The 25823-nt window shown below is 51.3% G+C and overlaps 1 protein-coding gene across 1 annotated transcript in view; it reads right to left on the minus strand.

Moving 5' to 3' along the window:
- The window catches only part of DSCAML1 (DS cell adhesion molecule like 1), a 334339-nt gene that overhangs the window by 32393 nt on the left and 276123 nt on the right, over positions 1-25823 (minus strand). The window contains exons 19-26 of the mRNA XM_066606025.1: positions 16101-16256; positions 15241-15380; positions 7566-7719; positions 7337-7454; positions 2477-2640; positions 2295-2393; positions 1961-2149; positions 1536-1823 (exon numbers count right to left, since the gene is read on the minus strand). Coding sequence (XP_066462122.1) covers positions 1536-1823; positions 1961-2149; positions 2295-2393; positions 2477-2640; positions 7337-7454; positions 7566-7719; positions 15241-15380; positions 16101-16256 — 1308 coding nt within the window. The remainder of the gene's footprint in view (positions 1-1535; positions 1824-1960; positions 2150-2294; positions 2394-2476; positions 2641-7336; positions 7455-7565; positions 7720-15240; positions 15381-16100; positions 16257-25823) is intronic.

Genomic DNA, 25823 nt, shown 5'->3' on the forward strand with positions numbered 1-25823 from the left:
CGTGTCCGTGGTTAGGAATGGACAGATTTTAGCAATATTTCTGAGGTGCATGTGGCATGTTTGGGCCAGAGATTGGATATGGGGGGTAAAGGAGAGGTCAGAGTCCAGTGTGACCCCAAGGGAGCGGGCAGTATTGTAGCTGGGACACATAGCTGGTGTCTTCTCTTCACAGAGGAGTGGAGCTTAGAAATACGTCTCGTGCCTCTTTGAGCAAAGGGACGGCGCCTACAACCACTTTTTTTCCTACATTTATTCTACGTATTTGCACGTCCTCCTGGAAAGTGGCGATATTTCGCGGACCGGCTGCACCTCTCAGACTCGTCAAGAATCGATGAATCTCCATCCCATATACAGAATAAAGGGAGGAGGAAATAAAATAAAATTTCCAAACACTTTGGTTCATAGACTCGGAAACTCTGAGGTGCATGACGCTCTGCTCCCTCTTTTTTTCTTTCTCATCTTTCATTAGCCATTAGATTAAAGCCACCTGCCTAATATTGTGCGGTTTGCCTCTCCGACCCGCTGAGGCCGGAACTCCACAAGAGCTCTTCAGGTGTCCTGCGCTATCTGCACAAGACATCAGCAGCAGATCAGGTTGTTCGGAGCGGGGGGAACTTGTCTGTACAAGGTTAGGTAGGTGAGACGTGTCACATCCGCAGGATGCCAGGACCCAAGTATCCAATGGAATATTGCCTATTACACTGCTCCGCCGGCTTGTCTTCTCCTCTTCCCCAGGTAAGCCATCCACATGATGCGAGGACCCAAATGCCCCGTACAACATTGCCCATCACATTGCCCCTGACTTGTCTTCTACTCATTCTGGTGCCATCTCTTCCTCAGGTAAGTCATGCACCCGGACGTCCACATGATACCAGGACCCGGGTACTCATCAGAACATTGCCCATCATACTCTGCCCGCTAACTTGTCCTCTTCCCCTGGGGCCTGATATCTCTTCCTGCTTGACAGGCTTCATTGTCACAAGATGATCTCTGTTCCTCACTTCACCTGTCAGTGGTTTGAATCTTCTAGCTAATGGCGTATGGCTTATGTCATGTGACACTTCTAGTATATGTGCAGAAGAAAAACCACTGAAGAATATTAACCTTCTTGGGGGAAATAGATCTAGCATGCAATGACCCTAAGCACATGGAAGGGTAGAAGGTTGGTCTTCTTTGCTCTCATCAATGGAGCCACTTTGGCTTTGCGTTTAAAGCTGAAGTGTAAGCGAGACTGACCACTAGGCGCACACCAGGACGGTAACTGTCAGACAGTGTATCGATAGCAACAAGAGCACTGAAGGACAGGGGGCAGCCGCTCGACCGCAGACAATGACGCTCCTGTCCATCTTAGATTTTTATGAATCAGTCCAAGCATATGTATTTTCAAAGACTAGAGAGAGGTCTGCACCGGGTGCCGAACCATGATCCCAACACAGCAAACACGTTCCAGGGCCCTGCGAGCACGGTTTTCAGAAACAGCACCTGAAGGACGGTACGATGCATGTGAACCGGGTTTAACAAAGCAGCGCACTTACTTCCATCATAGTCCAGTGTCGCAAACTGTGAAGTCTCATTGCCACATCCTGCACTGTTGCAGGCCCTCATCTTCAGCTCATACCAGGTGGCCTCTCGGAGGTCTGTCAGGAAGACATCACTTGTAACATTGGCCCTTAGACTCTGCCATTGCCAGCTGTTTCGTGGACGATACTCTAGGATCACAGAGGTAATGGGGCACCCTCCACTGTTCCAACCGTGGAGGTTCAGCCGGGCGTGAGTTGAATTGACGTGAGTGAAGAGTGGCTGGTCTTTGTTGAAAGATGGTTCTAAAAGACATTGAAATATTACTTTGCTAATGTTAAATTAATGATGGTGAATTACAATGCGGTGTCAGGCTGCCATGATAATAGAGGCTGAGCAAAGGAAATTATCAAAAATAATTCTATAGTAAGGGATTTCGTACCTCTCCCATGAGTCTTGGCCTCAATGATTTCGCTGATTCTTCCAGCCCCAACACTGTTCTTGGCTGCCAGCTTTACTTTGTACCAAGTCCCACATCGTAAATTCTCCAGACGGAATGATCGCTCAGAAGAACTGATGAAAACATCCCTCCACTCTTCACCATTATCTACGGAGTACTGCAAGACGAAACCTAAGGAGGATTCAGGAATAAGATGAAGGATTAGGTATGGAAGACAGAGCAATAGGAATTCTGACCAGTATTGGGTAATTTAAAGCAAAGCAACCTGAGCCCCCGTGCACAGAATATGTACTGCTAGATGGAGATTGAAGTGTACCTCTTATAGAGCTTCCACCATTGTCTCCTGGAATCCAGGCCAAGGTTATAGAAGAAGCTGAAGATTTAGACACTGTGAGGCGAGGCTGGTCAGGAGGAACTGCAGAAGAAAGGAGACGACGTTACCTTGTAAGACTCTAATGCCTTCCTTGTACGATCTTCCAGGCCGTCTCTGAGTCTTACCTTGCACAAGGAGATTAACAATTATTGTGTCAAAACCCAAAGTGTTGGTGGCTGTACAGGTGTAGTATCCAGAATCTTCTGCCTTGACAGAACGCAGAGTGAGGGTGCCATTTGGGTGAATGGCTCTATGTCCATCTAGTGCCACTGGAATAGCAGAGTCCTCACTAAGGGAGAAGAGGTAGAGGTTGCATTGTGCCATCATGGCAGCTCTGATAGGTTAGAATTGTAAATCATCTCCAAATAATATTTCTTTATCTTTTATGTCATAAAAGCAGAATAAAACTGGACTTTAATAGAGGTTACACTTCAAGACTACAGATGGTTTCCAGAGAAACCCCTTCAGAACTGTAGGAGATCAATATTTAATGTGAAGGTGCAAAGGTCAAGAACCAGTCTCACATAAGAACATTCAGATGACTTAAATCTTGATTGTTCTATGAAAGTGAAGGCCCCTACCCCATATATTGGCCACGTACATACAGGGGTTTGACTGAGTACAGATCTGTTGACTATGATGACCACGTCTTGGGAAGATATGACCCTCACAGGGCTGGGCCAACAGTGTGCCGGCTCTGGGCAGAAAGACCCTTCTGAACTGAATATACACAGTAACTCCCTGCATCTCGGGTGGCAGGTGGAGCAGTCGAACTTAGAAGGAATTTTAGTCTATTCATTTTTTGCATTGGACTTGCAAAATATTATCCATGTATAAAACAACAATGGCCTAAGCGGGTCAGAATCAGGTCTGAGATTTATCTTTCACAAAGCATGTTTTCCAGTCATTCTATGGAAAAACAATGCTATTGTTTCATCAAAAGTAACCTTTTTTGTTAATTCCACCTCAATTCACAGTATTGAAATTGCATTGAAAAGTTAATTTTAGTGTCAGAGAGCTACTGAAATCACATCTACATTGTTCAGTACTGCAGTACACTGTCCTCCATACTGATGCTGTGCTAGGGTGTGCTGCTGGGAACTCTTGTTCTACATGGGTTTCCAGCAGCGCAGCTCCACAGGTTGGGTTGATTGATCTGGCTGGGTGTGGATTTCTCCAGCCAACCAATCCCCCAAGTCTGCTGCTCATATATACCAGCTTCTCTGCTAGAGGCTGCCTGGCTTTCCTCTGTTTGTTCAGTGTGAACAGTGCCATGTTCCTATGTGTCGGTGCGTGTGCCAAACATGTGGTTTGAATAGTCCTATCTAGGGTGCATGGTGTTCCGTGTTGTATGCAAATCCCTTGCATGTTGGAGTGGGCTGCGTTCAGTCCTGCTGTGTTTAAATTGTCATGTAGGTCTAGATAGGTCCCTAGGTTCCAGGGCAGGCGACCTTGTCAGGATGATCACCCCGTATTCAGGCAGGTGTCATGTGGAAGTTGTCCCATTAGAGTAAGGACCCGCGAGACCACGAGGACCCTTGAAGTGGGCTCGCAGGCTTAAGTATCTTGGCCAAAATACGAACCAATACCTTGCATCGTATCTGTTTATTCATGCGGATATACTTGGCTGTGTTTTGGGTGATTGTCAGTCAGTGTCTTATTGTGTGTCCATGAGTTATGTCCGCTGTTTCCGTGTTCCGCCAGAGTTTCGCCAGTCTGTGAGTATGAAGTCCATTCCACGGTTCACGTCCAAGTTTGACTTAACATTATGTCTCTGTCTGTACCATGTAGAATTAAAGGATATGGGGGGCAGATTATTTTCACAAATGCCTGGAATTTGGGCTGCCAGTCATTTTTGTAATGGAGTTTATTTAAAACTTCTGCAGCATTTGTCTCCTGCAGCTTCTAGATAGCATTATATATAGACATTGGACTGACAGATGGGTTTAGGCCCTGATCTCTCCTCTCCTGCACCTTCTTATCAGCCAATTTATGACTAACAAAAATAAACTTGCATCTGGTCAGAGGAGAGAGCAGAGGGAAAATAAGCGACAACCTCACTGCCGGATCTCCTGTTGAGACGGGGACTGCAGTGTTTGTATACCGTGATATGTAGAAGCTGCAGAAGACAAACACTGCAACATTTTAAATTAAACCCACTGGCGTGACTATAGGGGATGCAGGGGATGTGGTTGTATCCGGGCTCAGGAGGCTTAGGCCTCCCTCACACAGACGTTTTTGTACAGCGTTTAGGGCTGCGTTTTCAGCGCTGCTCTAAATGCTGTACAACGCTCTCATTCATTTTGACAAGCGTCAAAATGCAGCGTTTCCAACGTTGCATTTTAAAAGCGTTGCATGTTCTATCTTTGGGCATTTTCAGCCCTGCGTCGCCCATTGAAATGAATGGGCAGCTGTTTCAGCACTGCTAAAATCACGGCACAACTTGGTGCAGCGTTTGGGCAGCGCTAAACGCCAGTGCTAGCTGCACGACCTTAAAAAAAAGTGATTCTCACCTGACCAGTGTCATTGGGGTCCCCCGGCGCCGCGGTGCAGGCTCCCCTCCACTTGTCACACCGACAGAGCATCTTCTGCTACAGATGGAGATTGAATTCCCCGCCTCCAGCTAGAGATTGCTGTAATTGGCTGAGTCAAAAGTGAGTGACAGCCCTCTCAGCCAATCAAATCCAGTGCTGAATGCACCAATCACAGCCATTCATTCAGTGCTGGCTGTGATTGGCTTATGTGGGCTGTCAATCAGCCGACTCAGCCATTTAGAGCAATCTCTTGCTAGAGGCGGGGATTTCCAATTGCCATCGTCAACAAGAGATCCCCTGCCAGCTTGATGAATGCAGGGAAGGCTGCATGGAGGTCCGAGGACCCAGCGGCAGCTGCTGGGTGAGAATTGGTTTTTTTCAGCATCCTTTGCTAAAAACGCAGCTAAAACTCTGGCATAACTCATGCGAGCGCTGCCGAAACCGGGCAGAATCTGCAGGAAACGCCTGTGTGAGGTAGGCCTTTGGGGGCCCATACTAAGAATAAAGCATTATAGTTGGGGCCCTATTACAGGTTTTGCATTTGGGCCCAGGAGCTTCCAATTACGCCTCTGCATTAAGGGGTTAAAAGAAGTTGGGGGCCCGAGATAAACTTTTGCACCCGGGCCCCGAAGCCTTCAGCTACGCTTCTGATTAAACCCTACTGTAAAAAGGATTGCCAGCCCAAAATATATGCATATAAGAGAAAAAAAAATTGCCCCCAAAGATGTCCAAAGCATTTAACCCCTTATTGGAAGCATCCCGACAACCAGCACTGCGGCCGCTTCACACATGGAAAACAAACCCAAGCAATATAACTGCTTAAGCATCTGAAAAGGGTCTGGACGGCCGAAACGCGTCCTGTGATTCTGCTCTCATGCAATAAGGTTCATCCAAAGAAGAAGCAGCGTGTTCCGGGAAGTATATTTAACCCCTTAGTGACCTATTTTGGAGCTAAGGACATGACAATTGTGGGGACATTTTCATCTCCACTTTTCAAAAGCCAGAACTTTTTTATTTTTCCGGCCGGATGAGGGGTGTTTTTTGCGTGGCGTGATAGCATTTTGGGTACATATAATGTATCGTAGAACTTTCAGCCTGTTTTTTTTGTAGGGTATGAAGGAAAAGCACATCAATTCCGCCATTGTGTATTTTTACAGAGTGTTAATCATGCAGCATAAATGACGTGATAGAATCGGTACGATTACAAGATCAAAGTTAGATTTGTAAATATATAAAAACCCCATTTAGTTGGAAAATATATATTTTTTCCATCATTGAGGTCAAAGTTCTATAACTTTTGCACTTTCCCACTGACGGAGCTGTGTGAGGGCTAGCTTTTTGCATGACAAGCTGCAGTTTTAGAGGTACCGTTTTGGGGTATATATGTTTTTTTAAATCACTTTCATTGCATTTTTTGTAATGCTTTATAATGTCCTTGTAGGGGATTTGAACCTGTGATGTTATGATCACTATGATAGTACACTGCAGTACTTCTGTACTGCAATGTATAATCACTATTAGTAGCGATACTAGGCCATTGTCTGGTGTTTGGTTGCCATGGCAAAATATTGTCACTCCGCAATTCCACAATGGAGGGCCGATGACGTCACAAAGGGAGCGCTGCCCCTTTGTGAACCCTTTACATGCCATGATCAACATTTCTCACAGCATGTAAGAGGTTAACAGTAGGGATTGGTGTTCTCACCGATCCTTGCTGTTGTAGTGGGAGGCCAGCTGTTAGTCACAGCCAGCGCTTGCTGCGGATGGTGTGGGCTTTGCTTCTGAGCCCTTGTCATCCATAGGACATAAACTTATACCCATTTGTGGGAACTGCCTCTCAGGCAGAACACACATTTATGGGGGAAGTCTTTAAAGAAGACATCCTGTGTATAGAAGACACATAGCAGCAGCTCCTCCAAGCAGCTCAGCGAGGACAGAGAATCTGAGATACAGAGGGGAAACCTGGCAATCAGTGCTGGATATGGCCTTATTCCTCGTATTGTGACGGTTTGGGACGTAAGACCTGACTTATTGTGACTGTTTGATACAACTTTCCTTTTTTTGTTTTCTCTTCTCATAGACTGGCACACAAGCAGCCACACATAGCAGAACTGCGTGGTCCCTGCATATGTGATACTCACATGTGGAACACGGATCTGAAGATGTAGCGATTTACATGGCCGGACTTTTTCTAACTTCTAGTCTCAATTTCCAAAGTAGTAATGCTTTTTATTAAAACCCTGTAACTCAGTTTTGGTCTTCCTAAGCCCCCCTGTTTCTGGGCCCGAAGCAAGGGCCTAGTGGGCCTAATGGTTAAAACAGCCCTGGACCCCCAATGTTCTTCAAGCCACCGGTTCGATGATTTGTGTAGGTAGGACTGTCTTTCCATATGTGATACTAATAAAGATGGGCGCTTAGCTCTGATCATGTCAGACGAGAAGCCTAAATTACCTGTCTTTGGTCCACTTTATGGCTGGCGCTGGTTCCCCTACAGAACTGCAGGGCAGCCGGACGTCCTTCATCCAAGGAGTGCTCACCGTACCACCAAATGATATAATTTTGGCTGGAGCTATGACAGAATACACGTATCTCAGTGCGATAGCGGAGGCAGACCTGACATGATTCGACTTCATTCACTCCATATGATTTTAATGCAAAAGAACAGAAAATCTGTCCGTACCTTTTCCTGCTGGCTCAATCATCACCCTTTCACTCACGTTGCCACGTCCAGCAGATGTCACGGCGGCGACCCAGAGCATGTACTGCTGGCCGCGGAGCAGGTGCATGATCCGGTAGTGCAGGAACTCGGGGCTCGTCTCGTATTCACTAGGAGCCTTCAAAAGGAGCAAAGAAAATCCCTTCAGGTGCAAATCCCAGGAAACAAAAGAGGAGTATTTGGATGGCAAAGCGTTAACAATCGTACAATGTGGCTCCAAGAATCCCATATAAGCAAATTATTTTACCTCGTCCTAATTAACTCTAATTAGCTGCTTTTTAGCCAGCAGCACCAGCGCTTCCATCCAGAGACGAGGAGAGAAAACTTCAAAAGCGTAAAAACTTCAAAGATTTCCATTTTATTCAGATGAATCTTCCATCCTTGGGGGGTGTAGGGGGGGGGGGGGCTGCAAACAGTAGTAAGACAACGGTATAGGGGGATGGGGCCACAAGAGCTGGGCAGCAATCTAATCTGGTGGTTATTGCTGCGCTCCCATTGAAAAATAAAAATTGTGGAAGGTAAGAAAAACATGCCTTCTTCCAGAAACGATGCCGGATTTATCCAAGGGTTGTGTCTAGTTTAGCAGCACAGCTTTATTCACTTGAATGAGGCTGCCCTGCAGTACCAGACACAACCACTGGCCAAGAGTGGCATCAGCTCAATACAATCCCTTTAAATGCTACCAAATTGGTGTTTACTTGGCCAACTGCCTAGGCAGACAATGACATGTTCAACATGACGGAGGTCCATTAAGAGCAAAGAGGGGTTCACATGTTAATAGTGTAACTACTGGCCATGTGACGTTATCCACTTGAGAGCGGTCACGGACGCTCAAGATGTGCCCTAATTTTTCTCCAGCCTTGACATGTGCCAAGATGAGAGACGCAGAAGGACAGAGGCTGCCATGTTAAAAACGTGTACCTGCAATGGATGCCTCAACGGATCCCGCGTCCGCAGGCTACAAAACCGTTTAAGGGCTCATTAAGATCTGCGTTTCCGTTTATCCCCATTGATTTCGCTGGGTTTTCAATAAACGGAGAGCTTTCAGTTCACTTCTGTTCCGTTTTTCCGTTACGTTGCAGGCTGTGCTATCTGCACGATGGGTGTGAACGAGCCCTAACGTCTCCACAAAGCCCGCTGCGAGTGTGAACGAGCCGAACGTCTCCACAGAGCCTGACTGTCTCCACAGAGCCCACGGCAGGTGTGAACGAGCCGAATGTCTCCACAGAGCCTGCTGTGGGTGTGGATGAGCCCAAACGTCTCCACAGCGCCCGAACGTCTCCATAGAGTTCGCGGTGGGTGTGAACAAGCCCGAACATCACCGCAAAGTCCAAACGTCTCCAAAGAGCCCGCAGCGGGTGTGGATGAGCCCAAATGTCTCCACAGAGCCCAAGGAGCATGTGAACGAGCCTGAATGTCTCCACAGAGCCCATGGTGGGTGTGAACGAGCACGAACATCTCCACAGAGCCTGACTGTCTCCACAGAGCCTGCGGCAGGTGTGAACGAGCCTAAACGTCTCCACAGAGCCCACGGCGGGTGTGAATGAGCCTGAATGTCTCCACAGAGCCCATGGCGGGTGTGAACGAGCCCAAATGTCTCCACAGAGCCCGTGGCAGCTGTGAACGAGCCCAAATGTCTCCACAGAGCCCGTGGCAGCTGTGAACGAGCCCAAATGTCTCCACAGAGCCCGTGGCAGCTGTGAACGAGCCCAAATGTCTCCACAGAGCCCGTGGCAGCTGTGAACGAGCCCAAATGTCTCCACAGAGTCCGCGACAGGTGTGAATGAGCCAAACTTCTCCACAGAGCCCGCATCGGGTGTGAACCAGCCCAAACGTCTTCACAGTGCCCGAACGTCTCCACAGAGCTCACGGTGGGTGTAAACGAGCCCGATCATCACAACAGAGTCCGAACGTCTCAAAAGAGCCCGCAGCAGGTGTGGAAGAGTCAAACTTCACCACAGAGCCCGCATTGGGTGTGGACCAGCCCGAACGTCTCCACAGCGCCGGAACGTCTCCACAGAGCTCGCGGTGGGTGTGGACGAGACCAAATGTCTCCACAGAGCCCAAGGCGTGTGTGAACGAGCCTGAAAGTCTCCACAGAGCCCATGGCGGGTGTGAACGAGGCCGAACATCTCCACAGAGCCCATGGCGGGTGTGAACGAGCCCTAATGTCTCCACAGAGCCCGCGGGAAGTGTGAACAAGCCAAACTTCTCCACAGAGCCCGCCTTGGCTGTGGACCAGCCCAAACATCTCCACAGTGCCTGAACGTCTTCACAGAGCTCACGGTGGGTGTGAACAAGCCTGAACATCACCACAGAGCCTGAACGTCTCAAAAGAGCCCGCAGCGGGTGTAGACAAGCCTGAACGTCTCCACAGAGCCTGTGGTGGGTGTGAACGAGCCCAAATGTCCCCACAAAGCCCGTGGCAAGTGTGAACGAGCCACAACGTCTCCACAGAGCCCATGGCGCGTGTGAATGAGCCTGAACGTCTCCACAGAGCCTGCGGCAGGTGTGGATGAGCCAAAACGTTTCCACAGCACCCGAACGTCTCCACTGAGCCCGCGGCAGGTGTGAACGAGCCAAATTTCTCCACAGAGCCCGCATCGGGTGTTGATGAGCCCGAACATCTCCACAGCGCCTGAACGTCTCCACAGAGCTCACGGTGGGTGTGAACAAGCCCGAACGTCTCCACAAAGCCCACGGTGGGTGTGAACAAGCCTGAACGCCTCCACAGAGCCCACGGCGGTTGTGAACAAGCCCAAATGTCTCCACAGAGCCCGCGACAGGTGTAAACGAGCCCAAACGTCTCCTCAGAGCCCACGGCGGGTGTGAACGAGCCCGAATGTCTCCACAGAGCCCAAAGTGTGTATGAACGAGCCCAAATGTCTCCAAAGAGCCAGCAGCGGGTGTGAAAGAGCCAGAAAGTCTCCATAGAGCCCGAAAGTCTCCATAGAGCCAGCGGCGCATGTGAACGAGGCCGAACGTCTCCACAGAGCCCGCGGCAGGTGTGAACGAGCCCAAACATCGACACAGAGCCCATGGCGGGTGGGAACAACCCCGAACGTCTCCACAGAGCCCATGGCAGGTAGGAACGAGCCAGAACGTCTCCACAGAGCGTGCGGCAGGTGTGAACGAGCCAAAACGTCTCCACAGCTCCCGAACGTCTCCACAGAGCATGCGGCAGGTGTGAACGAGCCCGAACGTCTCCACAGAGCCCATGGTGGGTGGGAATGAGCCCGAACGTCTCCACAGAGCCCATGGTGGGTGGAAACGACCCCGAACGTCTCCACAGAGCCCATGGCGGGTGGGAACGAGCCCGAACGTCTCCACAGAGCGCATGGCGGGTGGGAACGAGCCCGAACGTCTCCACAGAGCGCATGGCGGGTGGGAACGAGCCCGAACATCTCCACAGCTCCCGAACGTCTCCACAGAGCCCGCGGCAGGTGTGAACGAGCCTGAACGTCTCCACAGAGCCCATGGCGGGTGGGAATGAGCCCGAACATCTCCAAAGAGCCCATGGCGGGTGGGAACGAGCCCGAACGTCTCCACAGAGCGCATGGCGGGTGGGAACGAGCCCGAACATCTCCACAGCTCCCGAACGTCTCCACAGAGCCCGCGGCAGGTGTGAACAAGCCCGAACGTCTCCACAGAGCCCATGGCAGGTGTGAACGAGCCTGGATGTCTCCACAGAGCCCACAGCATGAGTACACGAGCCCAAATGTCTCCAAAGACCCCGCGGTGGGTGTGAACGAGCCAGAACGTCTCCATAGAGCCTGAAAGTCTTCGTAGAGCCAGCGGAACGTGTGAACGAGGCTGAACGTCTCCATAGAGCCCGCGGCAGGTGTGAATGAGCCTGAACGTCTTCACAGAGCCCACAGCGTGTGTGAACGAGCCTGAATGTCTCCACAGAGCCAATGGCAGGTGTGATTGAGCCCAAATGTCTCCACAGAGCCTGCGGCAGGTGTGAACAAGCCCAAACATCTCCACAGAGCCCACAGCGGGTGGGAACGAGCCCGAACGCCTCCACAGAGCCCACGGCAGGTGTGAACGAGCCCGAACGACTCCACAGAGCCCACGGCAGGTGTGAACGAGCCTGAACGTCTCCATAGAGCCAAAATGTCTGCACAGGGCCCGCAGCGGGTGTGAAAAGGTCAGAACGTCTCCATAGAGCCTGAACGTCTCTACACAGCCCGCAGAGCATGTGAACGAGCTTGAACATCTCCACAGAGCCTGTGGCAGGTGTGAACGACCTCGAATGTCTCCACAGATCCTCAGCAGGTGTGAATGAGCCCAAACGCCTCCACAGAGCCCGAACATCTTCACAGAGCCAACGGCAGGTGTGAATGAGCCCGAAGGTCTTCACACAGCCCACGGCGGGTGTGATCGACCCAGAACTTCTCCACAGAGCCGACGGTGGGTGTAAAGGAGTCTGAACATCTCCACAGAGCCCAAATGTCTGCACAGGGCCCGTGGCAAGTGTGAACGTCTCCACAGAGTCCACGGCGGATGGGAACGAGCCCGAACGTCTCCACAGAGCCCAAATGTCTGCACAGGGGCTGCGGCAGGTGTGAACGAGCCTGAACGTCTCCACAGAGCCCACGGCAGGTAGGAACGAGCCAGAACATCTCCACAGAGCCCACGGCAGGTGTGAATGACCCCAAACGTCTCCATACAGCCCACAGTGGGTGTGAATGAGCCCAAACGTCTCCACAGAGCCCAAATGTCTGCACAGGGCCCGCAGCGGGTGTGAATGAGCCAGAGCGTCTCCACAGAGCCCGAGGCATGTGTGGATGAGCCCGAACGTCTCTACAGAGCCTGCGGCAGGTGTGAACAAGCCCGAACATCTTCACAGAGTCCATGGTGGGTGTGAAGAAGTCCGAACATCTTCACAGAGCCTACAGCAGGTGTGAACGAGCCCAAACATCTCCACAGAGCCTACAGCAGGTGTGAACGAGCCCGAACATCTTCACAGAGCCTACAGCAGGTGTGAACGAGCCCAAACATCTCCACAGAGCCCACGGTGAGTGTAAACGATCCTAAATGTCTTCACAGAGCCCGCAGCAGGTGTGAACGAGCCAGAGCGTCTCCACAGAGCCCGAGGCGTGTGTGGATGAGCCCAAACGTCTCCACAGAGCCTGCGGCAGGTGTGAAAGAGAGAGAACAACTTCACATCACAGAGTCCATGGCGGGTGTGAACGAGCCCGAACATCTTCACAGAGCCTACAGCGGGTGTGAACGAGCCCGAACATCTTCACAGAGCCTACAGCGGGTGTGAACGAGCCCGAACATCTTCACAGAGCCTACAGCGGGTGTGAACGAGCCCAAACATCTCCACAGAGCCCACGGCGAGTGTGAATGAGCCCAAATGTCTTCACAGAGCCTGCAGCAGGTGTGAACGAGCCAGAACGTCTCCACAGAGCCCGAGGCATGTGTGGATGAGCCCGAACGTCTCCACAGAGCCCAAATGTCTCCACAGATCCCGCGATATGCGTAAACGAGCCAGAACGTCTCCACAGAGCCCGCGACAGGTGTGAATGAACCCGAACGTCTCCACAGAGCCCACGGCGGGTGTGAACAAGCCCAAACATCTCCACAGAGGCCACGGGGGGTGTGAACGAGCCCGAACGCCTCCATAGAGCCCATAGCCGGTGTGAACAAGCCCGAATGTCTCCACAAAGCCCGCAGCAGGTGTGAACAAGCCCAAATGTCTTCACAGAGCCCACAGCGGGTGTGAACGAGCCTGAACATCTCCAAAGAGCCCAAATGTCTCCACAGATCCCGCGATGGGCGTGAACGAGCCAGAACGTCTCCACAGAGCTCGCGACAGGTATGAACAAACCCGAACGTCTCCACAGAGGCCACGGTGGGTGTGAACGAGCCCGAATGTCTCCAGAGAGGCCACGGCGGGTGAGAACGAGCCCGAGCGCCTCCATAGAGCCCATAGCGGGTGTGAACGAGCCCGAACGTCTCCACAAAGCCTGAGGCGTGTGTGGATGAGCCCGAACGTCTCCACAAAGCCCAAATGTCTCCACAGATCCTGCGACGGGTGTGAATGAGCGAGAATGTCTTCACAGACCTTAGGACAAGTGTGAACGAACCCGAATGTCTCCACAGAGCCCACGGCGGGTGTAAACGAGTCTGAACGTCTCCACAGAGGCCACGGCGGGTGTGAACGAGCCTGAGCGCCTTCATAGAGCCCATAGCGGGTGTGAACTTGCCCGAACGTCTCCACAGAGCCCAAATGTCTCCACAGAGCCCGCGGCGGGTGTGAACAAGCCAGGACGTCTCCACAGAGCCTGAGGCGTGTGTGGATGAGCCCGAACGTCTCCACAAAGCCCAAATGTCTCCACAGATCCTGCGACGGGTATTAATGAGCCAGAACGTCTTCACTGACCTTAGGACAGGTGTGAACGAACCCAAACGTCTCCACAGAGCCCACGGCAGGTGTAAACGACTCTGAACGTCTCCACAGAGGCCACGGCGGGTGTGAACGAGCCCGAGCGCCTTCATAGAGCCCATAGCGGGTGTGGATGAGCCCGAACGTCTCCACAGAGCCCAAATGTCTCCACAGAGCTCGCGGCAGGTGTGAGCGAGCCAGAACGTCTCCACAGAGCCCGCGGCGGGTTGTGAACGAGCCAGTACGTCTCCACAGAGCCCGCGGCGCATGTGAACTAGCCCAAACGTCTCCACAGAGCCCGCGGCAGGTGTGAACGAGCCCGAACGTCACCACAGAGCCCGCAGCAGGTGTGAACAAGTCCGAACGTCTCCACAAAGCCCACGGTGGGTGTGAACGAGCCCGAACGTCTCCACAGAGCCCACAGCGGGTGTGAATGAGCCAAAATGTCTCCAGAGAGCCCCTGGCAGGTGTGAACGAGCCCGAACGCTTCCACAGAGCCCATGGCGGGTGTGAACAAGCCCAAATGTCTCCACAGAGCGCGTGGCAGGTATGAACGAGCACGAACGTCTCCACAGAGTCCGTGACGGGTGTGAACGAGCCCAAATGTCACCACAGAGCCCACGGCGGGTGTGAGCGAGCCTGAACGTTTCCACAGAGCCCACGGTGGGCGTGACCAAGCCCAAATGTCACCACAGAGCCCACGGCAGGTGTGAACGAGCCTGAACGTTTCCACAGAGCCCACGGCGGGTATGACCAAGCCTAAATGTCTCCACAGAGCCCGCAGCAGTTGTGAACGAGCACGAACGTCTCAGCGTCTTCCTGGATGAAGCAAGAATGCATCAATCTTGAATCTTGAGAAATTTAACTCTTTCTAGTATTTAATAGCGATGGTCTTTCCACCGAAGTCATCAATATGGGAGGCCATGTTCCTCAGACATGGCCACTGGTGTTCTTACTGTAGGATATCCTGAAGTCATGGCCTGTTGGTGGTCCCTGAGGACTGGAGTTGGGGACCCCTGCCTTAAATCAGACTGAGCTGCAGAAAGTCCAAGTGATCAGAGAACGTGATGTCATAGAAGAGGCCGCGACACCTCGGTCCTCTCAAACACTTGATTGGTGGAATTGTTGGGACCCCCACCGTACCGATCTTCACCTATTCTATCAAAACCCAAGTCCTGGAAATCCCCTTAAAAAACATTCAATCCAGGTGACTGCGGACACATCTGATTTATTGGCACTCACAGGCTGACCGGATCCGGGCACCGAGCAGAAGATGGTGTACTTCCTAATGATGCCGTTTGGTTTTGTGGGAGGCAACCAGGAAACCACAACGCTGCTGGACGAGGCGGGAACCGCTTTAATGCCGGCCGGAGGACCCGGAACTGAGCAAAAAAAAAAATTCTCAGTGAAGATACAGGTTATACACAGACTAATAGAGAGCGCCTATGCATACACGCGGGCATATACTGACATGCTTATGGCACGCGCATATACAGACATGCATACGGCATGCCTATACAGATACGCTTAAGGTGCGCGCATATATAGACCAGCGAATGGCACGCACGTATACAGACATGCTTATGGTGTGCGCCTATATAGACACACAACACCCCTATATAAAGGTAAGCGAATGGCGCATGCCGATACAGACATGCTTACAGTGTGCGCATACAGACACATTAACGGTGTGTGCGTATACAGACACGGGTAAGGTGCACTTCTATATACAGACATACACAGGGTGTACGCTGATACAGAGACGCTTACGGCGCTTGCCTATACAGACACGTTTACTGCACGCGTGTGCACCTATACAGGCACATTTATGGTGCATGTGCATACAGGCATCCTTACGGCGCACGTATATTTGGAAATATGTGCGGTGCGCGCCTCCACAGACAGGAGTACGGTGTGTGCCTATATGCAGACACGCGAATGACGTGCACTGATACAGAAACGCTTACGGAACGCATATATACAGACACATTAACGGCGAGCGCCTATACACACACACGCACAGGTTGCACACGCTGCACTCCGCCTCGTTGCAGCAGCCAAATAACCAGCGATTGTCCAGGTGACTCTGTGGCATTACTTACTGTCCTCCTTGGTCTGCAGGTACAACACGCTGCTGCGCACTCCGTCCCCGGCCTGCGTGTACGCCAGAACCTGCACGCTGTAGTTGGTGAACTTCTCAAGTGCTTTCAGCTCCACGCGCTCCCGAGGGGTCGTGATGTTCTGCATCTCTCCCCACTCTGCAGACAAAAAGACTTTATGAAAACACAGAAGAGCAACACCTCTCATGGACGCAACTTACACCGTATCCCGGAGTCTGAGACGGGCATTACATCATCAGAAAACAAACAGCTAACACAGGATCCAGCGCTCACAATAGTCACAGCTCACCTCCTCCCCTCCCTGTACAGGCAGCATTACACTGAGAGGAGACACCTATATATAGATAACACAGGACCCACCATTCACAATAGTCACAGCTCACCTCCTTCCCTCCCTGTACAGACAGGATTACACTAAGAGGTGACACCTATATATAGATAACAGGACCCACCATTCACAATAGTCACAGCTCACCTCCTCCCCTCCCTGTACAGACAGGATTACACTGAGAGGAGACACCTATATATAGATAACACAGGACCCACAATTCACAATAGTCACAGCTCACCTCCTCCCCTCCCTGTACAGGCAGCATTACACTGAAAGGAGACATCTATATATAGATAACACAGGAGCCACCACAGGCCAAAATATACAGTTTCTCATCTGCACAAGGAAAGACTAGAAGCAATGTGATGAAACTGAAAGGGAGGAGATACAATAGATATTAGACAGTGAGCAGGATCAATGAGTGGAACAGGTTGCCACGGGAGGTGGGGAGTTCTCCTTCAATGGAAGTGTTCAGAGGCCGGACAGATATCTGCCTAGCATGATTTAGTGATCTTCATTGAGCAGGGGGTTGGACCCGATGACCACAGTCATGTACAGACAAGATGGCCACCCCACAGTCATGTACAGACAAGAGGGCCGCCCCCACAGTCATGTACAGACAAGAGGGCCGCCCCCACAGTCCTGTACAGACAAGAGGGCCGCCCTCACAGTCCTGTACAGACAAGAGGGCCGCCCCCACAGTCCTGTACAGACAAGAGGGCCGCCCCCACAGTCCTGTACAGACAAGAGGGCCGCCCCCACAGTCCTGTACAGACAAGATGGCCGCCCCCACAGTCCTGTACAGACAAGAGGGCCGCCCCCACAGTCATGTACAGACAAGTGGGCCGCCCCCACAGTCATGTACAGACGAGAGGGCCGCCCCCACAGTCATGCACAGACAAGATGGCCGCCCCCACAGTCATGCACAGACAAGAGGGCCGCCCCCACAGTCATGTACAGACAAGAGGGCCGCCCCCACAGTCATGGACAGGCGAGATGGCCGCCCCACAGTCATGTACAGATGAGATGGCTGCTCCCACAGTCATGTACAGGCGAGATGGCTGCCCCCACAGTCATGTACAGGCGAGATGGCTGCCCCCACAGTCATGTACAGGCGAGATGGCTGCCCCCACAGTCATGTACAGGCGAGATGGCTGCCCCCACAGTCATGTACAGGCAAGATAGCTGCCCCCACAGTCATGTACAGGCAAGATAGCTGCCCCCACAGTCATGTAGTCAAGATGGCCACCCCACAGTCATGTACAGACAAGATGGTCACCCCACAGTCATGTACAGGCAAGATAGCTGCCCCTACAGTCATGTATAGACAAGATGGCTGCCCCCACAGTCATATACCGGCGAGATGGCTGCCCCCACAGTCATGTAGACAAGATGGCCACCCCACAGTCATGTAGAGACAAGATGGTCGCCCCCACAGTCATATACGGGCGAGATGGCTGCCCCCACATTCATGTACAGACAAGATGGTCGCCCCCACAGTCATGTACAGACAAGATGGTCGCCCCCACAGTCATGTACAGACAAGATGGTCGCCCCCACAGTCATGTACCGACAAGATGGTCGCCCCCACAGTCATGTACAGACAAGATGGTCGCCCCCACAGTCATATACAGGCAAGATAGCTGCCCCCACAGTCATGTACAGACAAGATGGTCGCCCCCACAGTCATGTACAGGCAAGATAGCTGCCCCCACAGTCATGTACAGACAAGATGGCTGCCCCCACAGTCATGTACAGGCAAGATAGCTGCCCCCACAGTCATGTAGTCAAGATGGCCACCCCACAGTCATGTAGTCAAGATGGCCACCCCACAGTCATGTACAGACAAGATGGTCACCCCCACAGTCATGTACAGACAAGATGGTCACCCCCACAGTCATGTACAGACAAGATGGTCACCCCCACAGTCATGTACAGACAAGATGGTCGCCCCCACAGTCATGTACAGACAAGACGGTCGCCCCCACAGTCATGTACAGACAAGACGGTCGCCCCCACAGTCATATACGGGCGAGATGGCTGCCCCCACATTCATGTACAGACAAGATGGTCGCCCCCACAGTCATGTACAGACAAGATGGTCGCCCCCACAGTCATGTACAGACAAGACGGTCGCCCCCACAGTCATGTACAGACAAGATGGTCGCCCCCACAGTCATGTACAGGCAAGATGGCCGCCCCCACAGTCATGTACAGGCAAGATAGCTGCCCCTACAGTCATGTACAGGCGAGATAGCTGCCCCCACAGTCATGTACAGGCGAGATGGCTGCCCCCACAGTCTATGTACAGGCGAGATGGCTGCCCCCACAGTCATGTAGACAAGATGGCCACCCCAAAGTCATGTACAGACAAGATGGTCGCTCCCACAGTCATGTACAGACAAGATGGTCGCCCCCACAGTCATGTAGAGACAAGATGGTCGCCCCCACAGTCATATACGGGCGAGATGGCTGCCCCCACAGTCATATACGGGCGAGATGGCTGCCCCCACAGTCATGTACAGGCGAGATGGCTGCCCCCACAGTCTATGTACAGGCGAGATGGCTGCCCCCACAGTCATGTAGACAAGATGGCCACCCCAAAGTCATGTACAGACAAGATGGTCGCCCCCACAGTCATGTACAGACAAGATGGCTGCCCCCACAGTCATGTGCAAGCAATACGGCTGCCCCCAGAGTCATGTAGACAAGATGGCCACCCCACAGTCATGTAGAGACAAGATGGTCGCCCCCACAGTCATATACGGGCGAGATGGCTGCCCCCACAGTCATATACAGGCGAGATGGCTGCCCCCACAGTCATATACGGGCGAGATGGCTGCCCCCACAGTCATATACGGGCGAGATGGCTGCCCCCACAGTCATATACGGGCGAGATGGCTGCCCCCACAGTCATATACGGGCAAGATGGCTGCCCCCACAGTCATATACGGGCGAGATGGCTGCCCCCACAGTCATGTACGGGCGAGATGGCTGCCCCCACAGTCATGTACAGGCGAGATGGCTGCCCCCACAGTCTATGTACAGGCGAGATGGCTGCCCCCACAGTAATGTACAGGCGAGATGACTGCCCCCACAGTAATGTACAGGCGAGATGACTGCCCCCACAGCCATGTATAGGTGAGATGACTGCCCCCACAGCCATGTACAGGTGAGATGACTGCCCCCACAGTCATGTACAGGTGAGATGACTGCCCCCACAGTCATGTACAGGTGAGATGACTGCCCCCACAGTCATGTACAGGTGAGATGACTGCCCCCACAGTCATGTACAGGTGAGATGACTGCCCCCACAGTCATGTACAGGTCAGATGACTGCCCCCACAGTCATGTACAGGTGAGATGACTGCCCCCACAGTCATGTACAGGTGAGATGACTGCCCCCAGTGTCATGTACAGGTGAGATGACTGCCCCCACAGTCATGTACAGGTGAGATGACTGCCCCCACAGTCATGTACAGGTGAGATGACTGCCCCCACAGTCATGTACAGGTGAGATGACTGCCCCCACAGTCATGTACAGGTGAGATGACTGCCCCCACAGTCATGTACAGGTGAGATGACTGCCCCCACAGTCATGTACAGGTGAGATGACTGCCCCCACAGTCATGTACAGGTGAGATGACTGCCCCCACAGTCATGTACAGGTGAGATGACTGCCCCCACAGTCATGTACAAGCAATATGGCTGCCTCCACAGTCATGTACAGGTGAGATGACTGCCCCCACAGTCATGTACAGGCAAGTTGGCTGCCCCCACAGTCATGTACAAACGAGATGGCTGCCCCCACAGTCATGTACAGGCGAGATGGCTGGCCCCACAGTCATGTACAAACGAGATGGCTGCCCCTACAGTCATGTACAGACAAGATGGCTGCCCCCACAGTCATATACGGGCGAGATGGCTGTCCCCACAGTCTTGTACAGACAAAATGGCCGCCCCCACAGTCATATACAGGCGAGATGGCCGCCCCCACAGTCATATAGAGACGAGATGGCCGCCCCCACAGTCATATACAGGCAAGATGGCTGCCCCCCACAGTCATGAACAGACAAGATGGCCGCCCCTACAGTCATGTACAAACGAGATGGCCACACCCACAGGCATGAACAGACAAGATGGCTGGCCCCACAGTCATGTACAAAGAGAGGGCCACCCCCACAGTCATATACAGGCAAGATGGCCGCCCCCCCCACAGTCCTGAACAGAGAAGATGGCAGCCCCCCACAGTCATAAACAGACAAGATGGCCGCCCCCCACAGTCTTATATAGACAACAGAACAAAAAAAATCCACAAACAGTAAATAAAATGAGATTAAATAAAATTCTATAGGTTTTACATTCTCATTAAAGAATCACAGAGCCAGTTGTCAAATAACACTGAAGGCCCATTTACACGAAGTGATGATCAGTCACAGGACAGTGACGGCTTTGAGCGATCATTTTGCATACAGTATTAAGTAGCTACTCAGCTACTTAAATAGTAATTAGGTGTGTAAATGAAAGCTTAGCTGAATGCAGTTAATAGCTGGAGGGCTCTTATCTGCTCTCAGCTCTCTTGTTCTCCGATGGGAAACAATGCTATCAGCACTCCCTGTGGAGAACTGCTGATAAGAGTGAATGACGATTTTTAGGATAGCTTGAAATTAACGATGAAGTGAAATTAAGTGCACGATGGCCGCGCGTTTGGACGCAACAATCATTGCTAAAACGATCACTTTTAGCGGTTTTTGAGCGATCATCGCTCTATTTAAGTGGGCTGTTCTGCCCCACATAAACCGAAGCTACATAACATTCCATTCTAGGTGGTTAGTGGTTACAGCACCATCTAGCTGTGTTACAAATGTATTACAACTTGTTTTTCTACCATAAAGACTGATGTATTATGGGTATTTTGCAAGGCATTGTGGGAAGAAGGAACTTCCAGCCAGAGACAGAGTTCAGACTTGCCTTTGCTCTCTCCTCTTCAAAATCCACCATCTTTGTAAAAGTATATCTGGTAAGGAAGCTTCCCTTGTTTCTGAGACAGAATGTTCTGCAGAGCCGTTCAGTGGCCGGTTGTGTTGTTACTCAGGGAGTTAGAACTGTTTAGTTAGCCATGCAGCACTATGTGTAGCAGCCATTGTGCCATGTGCCTCCATGTTACTGTTATGTAATGTTATGCATCATACTTATGTGAATCATCTGTATTCTTATAGTTTTACCATCATCATCATCATCGATCTGTTAACCAATAAACCTGCCAGATTAGACTGGGGACATTACCTTACTTACCAGCTCACTAATAAATAAACGAATGTCTACCACTTCTTGCTGTATAAACGTGGGGTAGGCGACAGCTTTATTAATTAAAACAACATTAATAATAACTTTTAACGATCAAGACCTATCCACGCTGTCCGAAGGTTAACTTTATCAGTCCGTAAACCGTCCTCCGAGGACGTTCGTAAGCCCCGGTCCTTCGGATTGCAAACCTTCCTCTATTCCCTAACCAGCATGGACTAATTCCGGGCCAAACACAAGCCGTGACAACTTCCAACAACCGCCATTTGTTACAGCCCTTTCTCCTCCCCTACCCAGACCTTCCGGGCGGGTGGGCGGGTGTCTTCTCGGCTTCTATCTTCCTTCTTCTCCTCGTGTGTCTCCTCTCTGGTCTACTTCCGCTTCCTGTCCTAGCTCCACCCCCTGTAAGCTCGCTTTTCTTAACCCCTCCTATGCCTGTCCCCAGTCACATGCCGTTTTCTTAACTCAGTTCACGGCATACGAAGAAGAACAGTTTGTTTATTTGGAAGACAGAAATGGTTAAGCTGAATGTCGGACTGCACACTGTGTGACCGTGTAAGAAGACAGAACAGTAAAACAGATGCTAGTCACCAGCGATAGTGGATCGGACTAGACGGAGCCGCCATCAGCCACGCGGTCTTACGTACAAGATTGCAGCGGCCGCCATTTAGTCACAAGAAACACGAGTGCAGCCCCCAGTAAACGCAGCACGATCTAAGCCAAGCTGAAGTCCGTTCCTACCTGGACTGAGTCTGCACAGAGACATTAAGCAGCCAGCAAACAGGCACACAATGTCTACTAGCCAGACATCCTCCTATAAGACCAGGTCACGAGCAAGCTGCTCTAGCAGGTCCTCAATAAGAGACATGGCTGCTCTCGCCCGCGCAGAAGCTGAGGCAGCAAAAGTAAGGTCCACCTTTGCAGCACAAGAGACGCAACTGAAGCTAAAGCAAGTCTGCCTGCCGGTGTCACTGGAGAAACTCACCGCAGAGAAAGAAGCGGCAGCCGCATCACCCAAGGCAGAGTTCCTAGAAGCCGCAGAGTTCCCTGAATTAGAGAAACACAGCCAGGTACTTGGGTTAGACCTAGACCAAGAAGATCCAGCACAGCGCGTCTCAGAATATGTCCATCGGCATCCCAAGGCAGAAGACGGCTACGATCCAGTAGATCAAACAGAGCATCAAAGACCCCACTTTAAAGCACAGTATGGTATGCAGCAAAACGGTGCTGACCACGACTACCACCCTACAAAAAGGAAGCTACAACCCTCTCCCCGGCCTAAAGAGACAGCTTTCGCATCAGAGTGGTATTTAACAGACTGCCCTAAGCCAGAAACTCCTAAAAGGTATGGTGATACACTTCACACGCAGCATAACAACAGCACACCGGGTAGTATTGGCGCTAACCAGGCTATCGTGGACTTCGCTAGGTTCTTTGCTAAACGAGAACTGGTTACCAAGGGACTTATAAAGTTCAACGATCGCCCAGAGAACTACAGAGCATGGCGAGCCTCCTTCCAAAACGCCATAAGGGACTTAGGTCTCTCCTGCAGTGAGGAGTTAGATCTCTTGGTAAAGTGGCTTGGAAGCGAGTCTGCTGAACACGCCAAAAGGATCAGAGACATTAACATAAACTATCCGGGCGAAGGCCTAAAGATGGTGTGGGAAAGACTTGATGAGTGTTATGGGTCAATAGAAGCTATAGAAAATGCGTTATATAAGAGAATTGATAATTTTCCCAAAATAGTGGGTAAGAGTTACCAGAAACTCAGGGAACTTAGTGACTTGTTAACAGAGGTACAGGTTGCTCAGGCAGAAGGAGATCTGCCAGGGCTAGCATTTCTGGACACCGCCAGGGGTGTTAATCCGATTGTCCAAAAACTCCCTTATAACTTACAGGAGAAGTGGATCACGCATGGTTCTCAGTACAAACAGGTTCATAATGTACCATTTCCCCCCTTTCGGGTATTTGTAGGCTTTGTTGCTCAACAGGCAAGGATCAGAAATGATCCCAGTTTTGACTTTACATTGTCTTGTCCCACTACCCCTGGTGTCAAACCTCTTAAAACACCAGTAGTGGTCCACAAAACTAATGTTGCCTCCACAGGTTCTCCTTACAGGTCGTTTACGCCTCATCGAGAAGAGAACAAACATGAGGATCCTACTAAATAATGCCCCCTGCACAAGAAACCACATTCTTTGCTAAAATGCAGAGCCTTCAGAGAGAAGTCCTTAGAAGACCGCAAAGAATTCCTGAAAGAAAACAACATCTGTTTCAGGTGCTGCACTACAACATCGCACTTCGCCAGGAACTGTAAGGTTAGTTTGACATGCACTGAATGCGGTAGCACAGAGCACAACACGGCTCTACACCCTGGACCACCCTCTCAGGGATCATCCCAAGCAGAGGAACCGGATGGAGAGCAGATGGACACAGCAATAGTCACTTCTCAGTGTACAGAGATCTGTAAAGGACTCGCAGGAGGGAAGTCATGCTCCAAAATCTGCCTTGTCAGGGTTTATCCTGTCGGCAACCGAGATAAGGCTATCAAGGTATACACAATCTTAGATGACCAAAGCAACAGGTCTTTAGCTAAATCCACCTTCTTCGACACCTTCAACATCGTAGGGCCTGGTTCTCTTTACTCCTTAAGGACGTGCGCAGGTACCGTTGAGACGGCGGGGAGGAAGGCAACTGGATACATGGTAGAGTCCATAGATGGTCAGACCTGCTTGCCCCTGCCAACCATACTGGAATGCAACCACATTCCTGACAACCGGTCTGAGATACCTACACCAGAGGTAGCAGCATACCACCCCCACCTCAGACGTATAGCTCACCTGATACCGAAACTTGATCCAAAAGCCCCAATAATCCTACTCCTTGGAAGAGACATACTACGAGTTCATAAGGCTAGGGGACAGATTAACGGTTCCCAGAATGCTCCATACGCCCAGAGACTTGACCTAGGATGGGTCATCATTGGAGACGTCTGTCTAGGAGGAGCACACAAGCCGACCTCAGTCAACAGCATGCTTACCAATACACTTGAAAGTGGACGTCCTTCCCTATTCCAGCCATGCCACAACAGTTTCCTGATAAAAGAGTTGCCACAAAGCACTCCCGTGCCTTGTGCCTCCGCAGATCCCTCCTGTGAAGACCACGCCTGCGACGGTGAGCAAGATCACTTAGGGTGCACAGTCTTTCACAGGACAAGAGAGGACAACAGGGTCGCGATATCCATAGAAGACAAGCTGTTCTTGAATATCATGGATCAAGAAATAGTAAAGGACAAGTCCAAAAGCTGGGTCGCACCTCTACCGTTCAAAACCCAGAGACGACGCCTGCCTAACAACAAAGAACTCGTCTACAGCCGATTTATTTCCCTCAAACACAAACTCCAGAGAACACCAGAGACAAAGGAACATTTCTTCACCTTCATGGAAAGAATATTCCAGAACAACCACGCAGAAGTGGCACCCGTGCTCCAAGACTCCCAGGAGTGTTGGTACTTGCCCATATTCGGCGTTTATCACCCAAAAAAACCAGGACAGATAAGGGTAGTATTTGATTCGAGTGCCAGGTGTGAAGGTGTCTCGCGAAATGATGTCTTACTGTCCGGTCCAGCCCTCAACAACAGACTTCTAGAGGTACTCCTCCGCTTCCGCAGGGATTCTGTAGCATTTATGGCCGACATACAACAAATGTTCCACTGCTTTCTCGTCAAGGAAGAACATAGAAACTACTTAAGGTTCTTCTGGTACCGCAACAACGACTCTAACGAGGACATCATAGAGTACCGAATGAGGGTGCACATCTTTGGAAACAGTCCTTCCCCTGCAGTTGCCATCTATGGTCTCAGACACTCAGCCCGAGAGGGTGAAGAAAAATACGGGTCTGATGTCAGGTCCTTTGTAGAAAGGGACTTCTATGTGGACAACTGCTTGAAGTCTACACCCACGAACGAGACCGCAATCAATCTCCTGAAAAGAGCTCAAGAAATGCTTACTCAATCTAATCTGAGGTTGCACAAAATCGCCTCCAACAGCCGTGAGTTAATGGAAGCCTTC

This window comes from Eleutherodactylus coqui, chromosome 6, assembly GCF_035609145.1.
Source record: "Eleutherodactylus coqui strain aEleCoq1 chromosome 6, aEleCoq1.hap1, whole genome shotgun sequence".
NCBI classification, from domain to species: domain Eukaryota; kingdom Metazoa; phylum Chordata; class Amphibia; order Anura; family Eleutherodactylidae; genus Eleutherodactylus; species Eleutherodactylus coqui.